Below are 13,058 nucleotides of genomic sequence, written 5' to 3'. Positions count from 1 at the left end.
GATCAGAAGGACAAGTGCAGGACTGCCTACCCCACGACCCTGCAGGTTGAGGCTCACAGGTCGGAGGGACTAGACGAAGTGACCTGAAGCACCCTTTAGGCAGCCTAAATCTCAGCTCAGTAGACAGAGGTACTACCCAGTTTATACTCCTGCAATGTACTGTTTGTGGGCCCCATTCAAAACAGATTGGGAACTACAGCTGGTTCAGAAAAAGGCTGTAAAATTATGAAGGGACTAGGCAGTCTGAACACACAACACTGGCACTTTCCTAGCTGCACAGGTTTCCCATCATACTCTTGAGATCCATGTAATGTGGGACCTTCAGAGATTCTGGTACACACACACACACATACCACCCCCAGCCTTTCCTCTGGCAGATGAAGACCTGGTCAGTCAGATTGTAAGACCAGTTATTGTAAGATAAGTATCTTACAATAACTGGTCGTACAATCTGACTCACACCTTACGATCACTGTCTTTTGGCACACCCAGATAACTAATTTTGTGGGTGGCAACATATTTACATATAGCAACAAAATACTCTTGAGAATTTTTAAAAAAATCTATTTTTAAATTAGCATACAGCTTAGAAATGGTCAATGTTTATAATGTTATGAAATCATTTTGAAAGAACATATTTCATCAACGTTTTTAAAGCTCTCCATTACAAGGAAGCAAACACAATTAGGCCTCCATTCCAGCATAATGGGACCTTCCAGGGCTTTGGTCCGCCTTCCTTGTCCAAGTTGTCCTGAGGAAGAGGTTTGGGATGGGTGTGTGTGTGTGAGGAGGACTCCAGTGTCTAGTCCTGGACAGAAATGGCATTCTGAGGGGAAGGCTCTGGGCCTCAGCGTGCAGCTCCTCCATCTTCTAGTCACCACCACCATTGAACTGAAGGCATTTAGGGACCTGGCTCTCTTATGACGGATTATCACCGTGGTATCAAGACAGCTAGGATTGCCCTGGATTTCAACTGCCTTTCCTTTGACTTTGATAAATCTCCCCTCCTCCTATTTTTGCTTCAAAAAGGTCAAAGCCCCACAAATACAGAACGGGGGGGGGGGGAGTTAGGGGAAGACGATGAACAGCCTGGTATTTCTGCCTGCACACGACTTAGCTGCACTCCATTCACTTGACAGAACACCGGCATCTATATACTCACAGCCTAGTTTCGCAGGTGCTGGACCAAGTGACCTCACTTTTTTTCTATTGAGAAAAGGTCAGCATAATAGAATGTGCAGCCCTGTTTATCCAAAGCCTTTTGTAGTTACAGTTGGCTTTTTGCTCTTTTTTCAGACAACTCACCCACCCAGAAATGTGGTCCAGGGTTAAAACCATGAAAGGGCTTGCCCAGAAGATCTATCCATGGTGGTATCTGTCTGTTCCAGAGCAGAAGAGGACTTAACAGAACAGAGACCTAATAAGGGTATGACTGCCAGGGAGTTGTTTCCGCCTGCAAGGGCCTCCTCTTGTGCTGTTTCTTTTCTACAGTTACTGTCTTGACCTGTTGTTACTACAAAGATGCTACCATCAGCCCTGCTGAAAGAAAATATATTGGAGGGACAGTCTCGCCTTCTGGTCAATTTTCTTTCAACCTGTAGAGGCACTGTTTTTGTAGCAGTAATCACTTTAAACATTTACTGTGGGAAAGAAGCCCTGTGACTGGGATGCTACATACATGGATCTCCTGAGCAAATCTAGTAAAGGCAAGGCCTCCTCCAACCAGCTGAAGCAGCCTATCAACCAAAGGACACCTCCTCAAGCTCCTTCTAGGAACAGTGATACTAACAACATTAACTGGGGTCTCTCCTACACAGTCCAAGTGTGCAGAGTGACCCTGAACTCATTCTGCAACACTGATCTGCTTGTATGCACACTCAAGGGTGAGAGCCCTCATTTCTCATTTCTTCGTTTTCTCTCTCACACACAGCCAGGTCACCAGGTGTTGCATTCAGGTCCTCGCTGCTGCTGCTGCTACTCTGGTGGCTGCTGTGGCTTTCATCGTCATTTTCTGATGTTTCTTCACCTGAACTTTCATCCTCTTCAGTTACACTACAAAGGGAGACCAGTGTTATAAAAGTCAACAATAATCCCAGAAGACACGTAAAAGAGACATGCAAAGGACTTACGTTTTTATTCTGTCAGGTCTGTTGGGATTAAAAAATGCCCTTCCAGAGTCAATATCAAAGGGGTCTGAGAAGAAAAGGCAGGAATAGTTAATTTCTAAATTCTCTTTGTCTTCTTTATAAATAGCAAATGAAAAACATTTATTTGTTTAAATTTGACCACTTAGATAGAATACATTGGCCCAATCTGTATACAGATAGAATACATTGGCCCAACCATATAACCATCTGGCCTTGGGTCCTTGGTGCCCGTCCAAGAGAAGGGCCACTCGGCTGAGCAGGTTTTGACGTCTTTGTCTCATACACCCTGCCTGCCCTTCTTACACTCCTGTTCTTTCTTACCTCATGGGAGAAACCCTGCCCCCCCCCACCACCACAAGGTCAGGAACAAGGAAATGTGGAAACCATTTACAACCCCCAAGGATCTACTGCTTGCCAGGCATCCATCCACAAACAAAGTTCTTGTTTGTTTGTTTTTTTGTTTGTTTTAAACTTTATAAATGGCATGAAATATTTCAGGCTAACGGAAGGAAAAAAATAGGTACAAAAGGAACAGATCCCACTTAAACCAGAATAAAAGCAGACTACTTGCTGGTATGGGGACAGAACACAAATAGAGTAGACCAGTACACTGGACAACACAGTGGCTAATGAAAACAGCCAGAGAATTGGGGGGGGGGGTTAAGCTTGTACTGGAAATATGTAGAGAGAGGGAGAGACATCATGTTCTGGTGTTTCTAGGTTAAGACTCCAAGCCAAGAAGAGAATTTGAATGCTTGCTTATAAAGGATTACACAAATACAATTACTTCTAAAAAAAATAGCAGTATCTCTTTGCATCAGCAAAATCAGAACAAAGAAACTGAAGTCTTGCGGCATCTTTTTAACTTGCAAATTAATTTTAGCATTATCTTTGGCAGACCGCAATCTCCTTCTTCTGTAACCAACAAGTTCACCGGCAGTGTTAATAATTCACTTGTTGTCTTCTGCCTCCCCATTTACCTGTTCCCCACCACATGGCCTAATTATTGCCCTTTTTTGTTGCACCCCCATCAACTCTGGCTCACAAGCAGCCACAGAGCTTCGCTCTGTTTCTGGTGCCCTTTTCAGCATTCAAATGAAGCTGCTGGGAGATCTAAACCTTCACAGAAAGACTTGGTGGACAAATCAAGAGCTGTGGCGTATTGAAATAGCGAAACAATATTGGAAAAGAGTACATGCTATGTTGGAACAAATATTGCTCTGTGAGGTGCCATTAACCCCAAAACTGTTTTTATTGAGTATGATACCTGAAAATATAGATGTCAAAGGATTATATAGTTATATACATAGTTACAGCAGCCAGAATTCTATATGCTAAAAATTGGAAAAGACCAACGGTACCGAAACAAGATCTTATTGAAAAGATACGGGAAATAGCCGAAATGGACATTTTAACAGAAGTCATGAAGGACTATCCCTTGCAAAAGGCAACAGAAAGATGGGATCTATTTAACAAGTGGACTGAATCAACAGGCAACTTATGAATAGCATATATTGAAATGAGAACTTAATCTAGAAGGCAGAAAAGAATAAGTAGAATAACTTAAAATCTTGATATGGCAATAGGTACAGAATGGATGGAAAAATGTTATTGTCTCCCCTCTTCCTCATCAATTCCAATTCCCTTTTCCTTTCTGTCATCCCTTATATTAAAAAAATATTAAAAAAAATAAACCTCAATGACAACAGTAAATGGACAATACTCAGTCCAGGCTACAGTTCCGTTTAAGGCAAAGGTCTCCAAACTATAGCCCGCAAGCCACATATGGCCTGCCTTGCCTTTTTATTCAGCCCAGCAGGCGTGCAGGAGTGAGTGCATCACTGCGGGGGTGAGTGTGTGCAGGTGGGCATATGCGCATGTGTGTTCCTTTGGCCCTTGAAAATATGGAAAATATATGATGTGGCCCTCAGTGAAAAGTTTGGAGACCCCTGGTTTAATAGAAGGCAGAAGGCAGTGCAACTCTTCCAAGAAGAGCCTCGTGGCGCAGTGGTTAAAATGCTGTACTGCAGCTAAAACTGTGCTCACGACCTGGGGTTCAAATCCCAGGTAGCCAGCTCAAGGTTGACTCAGCCTTCTATCCTTCCGAGGTCGGTAAAATGAGTACCCAGCTTGCTGGGGGGGCAATGTGTAGCCTGTATAATTAAACTGTAAACCGCCCGGAGAGTGCTTGTAGCGCTATGGGGCGGTATATAAGTCCAAAAAAAAAAGAAAAGAAAAGAAAGAAAGAAATGTCCTGATGTGGTTCACCTTGGGAAGAATAAGCAGAAATGTGCTCTGGGAAAGTCAAATTCTATTTCTCCTTTTGAGACCCTCCAGGGCAATTACAGAACAAACTACCTGCTCACCTTGCATCCTTTGATCTCCAAAAATACAGCAACAAAAAAGGTAAGTGATTTGGCCTGCCTTATGCACAATGTTTCAATGTAAAAACAAACATGGGTGGCCTCTCACCTATATTATCTTTTTCTTCCTCTTGGGTATGAGCCAGAAATTCTCTTTCCACTCTCAACACATCCTCTTCACAGACACAAGCTGCATATTTCTCCAATAGATCGCTATTCAGATCAAGAAATTGTTTTCCCCATTTAAATTTTTGCAGGAGAACTGTGGCAAGATCAGAAAAACCTACAATACAATAAAAGTAACCAGTTAACATTTTTTAAAAAGGAGATTTACTAACCAAGGTCCAGGCCTATGTCTCTCAGAAGTTGGGCTGTTGCAGCCACACATAGAAACAAAGAGAAAATGCACAGGGTGATAATTTCTTAAGTGAGACTGAAGTATGTACACTACTGAAAATACAACAACAAAAAAATAACTTTTATTATGAACTTGGTGTGAATCCCTAAAACACACAACTTGTTCTATGAACAGGGACCCATGCTGTGCGCGTCACTGGGGCAGTGCTCAAAGGAGGGAGGGACAGGCAATGGCAATGGACATCTGCAGACAAAAGGCTCTCACAAGCCTGGACACACCCTAATCTTTCTCCAACCTGCCCTAATAATTAAGGAAACCTGTGGCATGGATGCATAGGAAAAAAAATGAAAGAACTAACGAAAGAAAGCCACTGAACAGCTATTTTGTCCTCCTCCTCACCCACAATGCAGAGAGTTGCAGCAAAAGCTTCCACACAGGACAGTTTCCACGGCCGCCCATAGTTCACTGGATTTGCCGCCACCAAGTAGGGCAAGAGCCGGAGATGGTTTCCCTTCATCTTGCTAAATGGGGTCTCCTGCAGCTTCGCCCAAGAGCAGTCAATCACTGCAATCCCATGCTGGGCCACCACCGGCCTGAAAGGAGAGCAACCTCAGCTTCAAGTCAGGGTCCTGCTGGGTCCTCTCTCTCTCCCCCCCCCCACACCCCAAAGGGGCCTTGATAAAGACCTGGCTGTAGGCAAGGAAGGGGGCAGCGGCGGGGGGGGGGGGGAGGAGGAGAGCTGCGGCTGCACCAAGAGCAGACAAACCGCCTTCCTGGGTCTGAGCCTCTGCAGCCTTCCTTTGGCTTGACCCACGATGGCCTCTGAAGGAGGCGAGCCGTCCCAGGCCCTCCTCAAAGAGAAAGGCCGGGCAGGAATATTCTAAACCAACCAAACAAACATCCGCTCCTCTTCTAAGCCACGGGAGCCTCCTGAGGAGGAAGACAGGCAAGCAGCCCGCTCGTCCTCCACCGGCTTCCCAGCAGCGACTCCGGCCGGGGTCTTTCCCTCTCTTTGGCCCCTGGATGCCGCCGCTCCCCTTGCCCCGCCAGGCCCCCCCTCCCGTCCGCCCGGAGGGAAGCGCGCCCCCCCTCGGCGGCGGCAGCGCCTCCCCCCCCGTCTTCCCCGTCTCCCGGGGGGGGTGCCTGCCGGGCGGGGGGCTCACCTGTCGGCGGGGGAGACGCAGCGGGCGGCGGCGGGGCTGAGCACCAGGCCCCCGAAGCGCTGCCCCAGGCGGAGCGCCCGCACCAGGCCCCGCCGCGCCAGCCGCCGCCCCGTGCAGCGCCGCCGGTCGCACTGGCCCAGCTCCCACATGGCCAGCGGGCAGCAGCCCAGGCCGCCGCCTCGCCCTTGGGGGGCTCCCCCCGGGGCCCGGGACGACGACGACGGCGACGAGGAGGACCTCACGGGGTTCTCCTCCTCCTCCTCCTCCGCTTCGGGTCCCCCGGCGCCGCTTTGGCCTTCCTTTCCCTGGAGGGCCCCTGACAGGAAAGAAGGGAAGGGAGGGAGGGACGGGGGTGTGTGTGTGAGAGGAGGGTCAGGCGGCGCTTCCTCGCCTCCGGCCTCACCGGCGAGGAAGAAGCCCTCCGGCGCCTCCCTCCCTCCCTCTCACCGGCCAGCGCCTCCGCGAAGGTCTCCAGGGGGGGCCGGGCTGGCTTCGCCCCTCGTCCTCGAGGCCCCCGCTGCCCCCGACGCCGCGGCCCCATGGCGCCCGCCTCGACTCTCGCCTCTCCTCAGGAGGGAGGGGGGGAAAAGGGAGGGACGCCCCGGAAGGAAACCTGGTGGCGGCTACTTCCGGGTCTCGGGCGCGAGCAATATGGCCTCCTGGCCTGGGTCGGGGAGGGGGCAGCGGGCGACCCGAAGAAGGGCGAGGCTGCCGCCGACGCTGCTGCTGCTGCTGCTGCTGCTCGGAGGTCAGGGGTCCGGGCTTGGCCGGGGCGGGGCGGGGCGGGCCGTCCCTTGGGGAGCCGGCGTCCCCTTCCCTCCCCTCCCGGTCCCGGTCCCCGGTCGGAGCCGCGCTCTCACCGCCGCCCGGCGGGGCTCTTTCCTCCTCTCTTGCAGGACCGGCGGCCGGCGGGAAGATGAAGGTCGTGGAGGAGCCCAACAGCTTCGGGTGAGGCGGCGGCGGGCGGGGGGGGGTCCCCGGTCGGAGGGGGCGCTGGGGCGGCGGTTCGGGGCACCCTCCGCCGCCCCCACCCCGTTCTTCCTCGGTCTCTCTCTCTCTTCTCTCCGGTCAGGCTGAACAACCCTTTCCTGCCTCCGTCCAACCGCCTGCAGCCGAAAGCGGCCCCTTCTCCGCTCACCGGTGAGTCCCGACGGGGAAGAGAGGGGCGGGCGGAGGCGGGCGGCACGGAGGGGGGGGCGGGAGGGGGCCGCTCCCCTTGCCTGGAGGGAAGGGCAGGGCAGAGCCCGAGTCTCCTCCCCGGCGGGCCTCCGACCCGGGGCCAGCAGCGCTCCGAGGGGGAGCCGCGGGAGGAGGAGGAGGAGGAGGAGGAGGAGGAGGAGAAGGAGCAGCACCTGGGACAGCGGCCACCCCGCCAACCGGCCGCCCCGCCCGGCCAGCCGGCGGGCCTTCCTTCCTTCCTTCCTTCTGGGGTGCCGCTGGGCAAGCCCTCACCCACAGCCGGTTGCCTAGAGCAGCTGCCATTAAAAGGCAACCATTGGTCTGGAAGGTGCGCCGCGTTTTTGTCCTTTTCGGTTTAGCGCTGCTTCTTTGGATTTTGCCCGATAGACGTTTATAAAGAAGTTTCTAAAATTCAGGGGGAGGCCAAAATGCAACAAACTTCATTATTCGCTGACTCGTGCTGAGGTGTTGTTTGTTTTTCTTTGTTTTTTGTTTGTTTTCGGGTTGTCGTTGCTTACTTTCTAGGCCCCCTGCATCTTTTTAGGTTGGCAGGCAAATGCTTCAGTTATGTGGAGTCCATGTAAGTAGTCTTTTTAATAGACTAATCTATTATAATATTTGAATTTTCTAATAACTGAATTGAACACAACTATCTTTTCTTTTTTTAATATTTAGGTACAAATATGAATTTTGCCCATTCCATAATGTCACCCAGCATGAGCAGACTTTCCGCTGGAATGCCTACAGTGGAATCCTTGGGTAAAAAGACAGTTTTATTTCTATGTAGTTTCTGTGTTTAACAGAGTAAGTTTTAGATTTTAAACATTTGGCTGAGGGAATTGTTAGAGACACTTTCAGATCCAGACAGAACTAAAGCTTGCTATGAGGTTCAGAAACATACTCCCCTGAGCCCTCTCCTATCATCAGGGTAATCAAAGCAGACCTGGAACTGGATATAGATAAGCTGGACCTTTTGGATTAATCTATGCGGTGCCATCGCAATTTTTGTAAATGTTAACTTACATAAAAGATATTTACAGCAGATGAACTCCTTTATGTTTCTTTGTTTGGTATGCTTAATCTATTCTAATTTTTTTTTTCTTTATAGAATCTGGCATGAATGGGAAATAGAAAACAATACATTTGTTGCTATGTGGATGAGAGATGGGGACTCGTGCGAAACCAAAAACAGACAAACAAAGGTAAAATCACATGCTTAGGAAGCAAAACGGTGTCTTAGAGTGGCAGTCTACTGTCTTTTAAAATGTTCTTAAGCCTTATCATAACACTCTACAAAAATGGTGAGCTTTTCTGGTATTTTCACTGTTGAGATAGTTAGTTTAGTTATAAGGTTCTTACTGTTGAGTTTCGGGAGATCAGTCCAGAGAAGCTATTTTCTCTGAAAGTCACAGGCCCCCCCCTCCCCAGGTAAAGCAACTCCACAGAAGCTAATCTGGGTAGTGCTGCCTTGTAGTGGAGAGATGGACCGTGTGAGACAAAAGTTCCAGCCTAGATGGCATGAAAAATCCTTCCTCCCATGTATCTCATTGCCGTGATAACCCTTGGTGCTCCTTGGCTACTTGAGCAAGTGATTCACGTGGTGAAACGGAGCTTCACAACAACCCAGCAGTAGCCGTGGGTCAGCCTTGTTTCACTAGCACTCCATTCCCTGCTTTTCAGGTACTTCTGGTATGTGGAAAGAACCACCGATTGGCTCACGTGTCAGAACCAAGCACCTGTGTTTACTCTCTCACATTTGAAACACCGCTGGTCTGCCACCCACATTCTCTCCTTGGTAAGATGCCTGTTTGGGGAGAAAATCAGAAGACTCTTAAAAGATGCCACTTGTTTTGTACCTTTGATGGGATACCTGGTACACATCCCACATGCCAGTTGTATCCCATCCACCTGTTTCATTAAGCAACACAGGCAGGGTATCTGTCCCCAAGGCTGCAGTTCAGTAGGAGAATCTGCTCCCAACCTGAGAGGCCTGGGCTTTGGGACTGAGTTTGCAACTTAGAGAGAGAGAGAGAGAGAGAGAGAGAGAGAGAGAGAGAGAGAGAGAGAGAGAGAGAGAGAGAGAGAGAGTGCATGTGTGTGTGTGTCAGAGCCAAAGAAACATAAAGGTAGTAGGAGCAGGGTGGGGGAGGAACCTGATAGTTACATAGGAAGAAAATCATAGGAGGAAAAAATACAGATAAGGGAATACAAAATACCATATCCCAGAAAACTTAGTGGCAACTGGAAAAGAAAGGCTGAAGACGTGTGACTGATGGACGCCTCTACCTAGCTGGTCATCAGAACAGGGGCAATGTGTCAAGAGAGGATGATTCTAGGATCTTGTGAGACTTCAGGTACTGGGAGCAGGGGGGGGCTTTTGTCCCACCTGTCATCATAGTATCTCTAGCTTGTGTGGGTGACCAAGTGGGGACCTTTCCACCTAGGGCCATCTCCTGCTGCCAGCTAAAATGTCTTGCGTTGTGCCATCAGTTTTGCTGGTCTAAGGGTGGTGCTCAAGGGACATTTGCTTGAACATAGAATGCTTCTCCAGCCCTCCCCTCCTACTAACTGCAGCGGTGGATATGCCTGGGATATGCCTGCCAGTAGAGACGCAGTCCAGACGGGTACAGGGACAGCAGGCCTTGGGGGAGGCTGCCTGTTTGTAAAATGAAGCTAGACACAGGAAGAGGAGAGCAGTGGGACAGCCCAAGAGAAGCCTTGGGACCAAAGGAGATGCTTTCTCTTTTCAGTGTATCCAGCTCTGCATCAAGCCCTCCAGAGAAAATGGGATGGATTGGAGCAGTTGCTCTATGACAACCTCATCACAAGCCAGGTGTGTTCCTTTAACGTGTCCCACGGTTGGCCTTTGTTGCCTTCAAGGAGTTTGCCGATGGGCACAGAGGAGTCCCACCCAGGAGGCCTTCTGCCCAGGCAGATGCCAGGGAGGCCCCAGTGGATGCCTTCCCACCACCACCAACAGTAACATCTGAGCCTCCATGTGGGTCAGAGAAAAAGCCTGTCTCAGTTCTGACCAGTAGCAGGTACAAGCTCAGAATAAAACCAGTGAGCATTTTATAAGCAAGAAGGGAGCGTTTTTTCACTTAGAAATGGTGGACAGAGTCCTTTTTGGTTTTTATTCCACACCATGCAAAATCCCACAAACTGCAGTCACCCAAAGGCAACCAGTGGACAAGGCAGCCAGCTGCATGCCTGGCCAAACACGTCTGCTTCTGTTTCCCACTGGAATTTGCTCGGTTTCAGATAATCTGGAAACCCTAAACTGGATCCTGGACAGTCTCTTTCCTCCTTCAGTGAAGGAGGCTATCCTGGACGTTGGGGGTGGGGGGGCTCCTTTTTCCTCTTGTTCCAATAGCTGGGATTCTGACTGAGATAAGGAACCTGTGGCTCCCCCAGAGGCTAGGTTTCCTCAGGTGCACCTCTCCCCAGCTGATCCTCGTGGATGGGGGGAATCTGCCGTCCCGCCACCTGCAGGGGGAGGGCCGCCCTTTCCCCCTTCCTGCCTTACGCGAAGGTGACTTGTATGTGGTGCAGAGGAGGGGGTTCGTTATCAGCTCAGGCACTGCTTATAAGAGAGTGCTTGCCCTAAAGATCCTTGCACAGTTATCCTTTGACACCAGACAAATATATTTCTGGAGGGCTGCCAATACGTGACTTTTTTTTTAAAGATCTGCATTTTTTGACGCAGGGTTTATTGTATATTATGGTGCAATTAAGCACTAATGTCCTGTTTAAAAATGTGGAGCATCACAGCTGGTGTGCTTCTGCATTTGCCCTGGCAACCTCTGGCTCGTGTGAACCTGGCTGGCACTTGTTATGTGAGGTTCTTCTGGAAACAAAAGGTGAACCATCAGTAGTACTTTGCGTGCAAGACAATAATTTGATGACATGTTTTGTTCTCCAGGGGTACAGGAAACAGCTGAGAGAGATATTTGAAGAAGCCAGGTTCTTAAAATCAACAAAAGAAATTAAAGGGATGAAAACAGAATCTCGGCATCTGGAATTCGAGTCTGTGGAAAAGTGCAGTGAGGTACCCAAGGGGAGTCATTTTGGTGTTTCGCTGGTCCGCTTGGGCTTTCTGCCTTTGGCCTGTGTCCTGCTCCCTTTGCTATGTCAGCTCAGGATTTCTGAACAAACACATGAATCCAGAACAGGGATGGGCCTCAAAAGTTTGGCGAGTTAATTATCTCTTGGCTTCAGTGTAATTGAGTAGGAGCTGAAAGGGGTAGGAGTGGGGAAGAGTTGTGACCTCCTAACCCTAACCTGTTGTTATTTTTTTAAACCTGTCTTTGTGGCAAATCAGTCCATGATTAAACTCTCCTCCCTTTTTCTAGGAGTACCAGAGACTTTCTCAAGATCTACACAAGCTCACAGCTCTGTTGACTGAGCATGGAATTGCATACGAAACCCTCATTGGTGTGTCAAGCAAAGTTCTGTCCCCCTCCTGATGACACTGAAGTGGCAATCTTTCTTAGAACATCTGTTTGGGAAGAAATAGGTGCCTGCAGGCAGTGCAAGTCCACCCCCCCCCCCCCAGCGTGAATGGAAAGGACCAGGGTTGCAAGACTTTGTTTTGTTTAAGAACGAAGTATCAGAAAATAAACTCTATACTTGCACTCCCAAATAGGTGGACTCATTATGTATCTATCATTATTCCAACACTCTACCATATTTGTCAGAAAGGGATTACTGTAGTTATTCTTTTAAGAAAGAAAGAATTGGCACTGGTTTTTAAAGAAATTAGAAAAAATATTGGATATGATATTCAGATATCACCAATTATTGCCCTAATAAATATAATTAAGAATGACCATCTAAAAAAATATCAGAAAGATTTAATTGTTATAACGGTTACAGTAGCAAGACTAATATTTGTAAAGAATTGGAAAAGCAACAAACAAATTAATATTGAAAGATATGTTGAGTTTAGCAAATAAGTAAACATGTGAAATGAAAATAAGAAAAGGAATGGTAAAATCTAGTGATTTGAAGCACATATGGAATTTATACTTGGGAGTATGTCTTTTCGAAGGGGAAAGACTATAGGCTAGCAAAAGAATCCATGTCATTTTGGAGAAGAAGGGGTAAAAAGGGACATAAATAGATATTACTGGTCTCCTCGTCCCAAGGGTAAAAGTGGTGGCACAGTGGGTGAAGTCCAATGTGCGTTGTGTATAGTTACTATTGAATTTGTATTTTAGTTTTAATTTTGTAAAAAATAAAAACGTAAAATTAAAGAACAGCAACATTGGAGGGGTGTGTGTGAATTATCATACTGTTAACTATAAAAGAAAAAGTGTAAAGACAACAACTGGACCCGCAATGACCCCACACCACACCACTCCTAGAACAATTTTCTGAATAAAACAGAAATGAAAAAATAGAAAATAAAAAAAGTTGTGGTATTTTAAAGACAAACTGCTCTATTTTGCTGTGAGTTTTGTGAACTAGTCCACTTCGTAACAGGGTTACCTCTTCACAGGAATCCTCTTGATTTGTGCAGCCTCTGGTTCCCAGTTTGCGGCATGAACTTGCACTGTCTTGCAGTTACAGTATGTGAGATACTATTTCAGCTCAATATCTGCTCCTTTGTTGCCTTCATTTCTGGTCTGCTTCTTTTCCTTTCTGAGGGTAAGCAAGATAGCTCACTGTGAAGGAAATTAGCCTGGGTCAGAACAGCAGTGCATTACATCATTACAGAATGCAGCCAGTATAACTGCAAAAATTGCAAACTGGAGAGTGGAGGGAGAACCAGAGAAGCCCTGCATATTTTCTTTGCTTTTCTTCTCCAATAGAACACAGAAAAGGCAACAATCACAGTACCAGTGGC

At 48.1% G+C, this 13,058-nt stretch overlaps 1 protein-coding gene across 1 annotated transcript; it reads left to right on the top strand.

The window, feature by feature from the left end:
- The first annotated feature begins 5,760 nt into the window (after nucleotides 1-5,760).
- Nucleotides 5,761-12,474, top strand: GNPTG (N-acetylglucosamine-1-phosphate transferase subunit gamma). The gene is made up of 11 exons (XM_078381372.1): nucleotides 5,761-6,347; nucleotides 6,479-6,779; nucleotides 6,928-6,979; nucleotides 7,104-7,171; nucleotides 7,755-7,790; nucleotides 7,886-7,969; nucleotides 8,319-8,412; nucleotides 8,891-9,005; nucleotides 9,961-10,043; nucleotides 11,133-11,258; nucleotides 11,563-12,474. The coding sequence occupies exons 1-11, from the start codon at nucleotides 6,179-6,181 to the stop codon at nucleotides 11,674-11,676; spliced, it is 1,242 nt and encodes a 413-aa protein (XP_078237498.1). The 5' UTR covers nucleotides 5,761-6,178; the 3' UTR covers nucleotides 11,677-12,474.
- Nucleotides 12,475-13,058: the final 584 nt, after the last annotated feature.

The sequence above is a fragment of the Pogona vitticeps genome, chromosome 13 (assembly GCF_051106095.1).
Source record: "Pogona vitticeps strain Pit_001003342236 chromosome 13, PviZW2.1, whole genome shotgun sequence".
Taxonomy (NCBI): Eukaryota; Metazoa; Chordata; class Lepidosauria; order Squamata; family Agamidae; genus Pogona; species Pogona vitticeps.
Note: the sequence above shows the minus strand (reverse complement) of the source record. Positions and strands in the feature narration are given on the sequence as shown.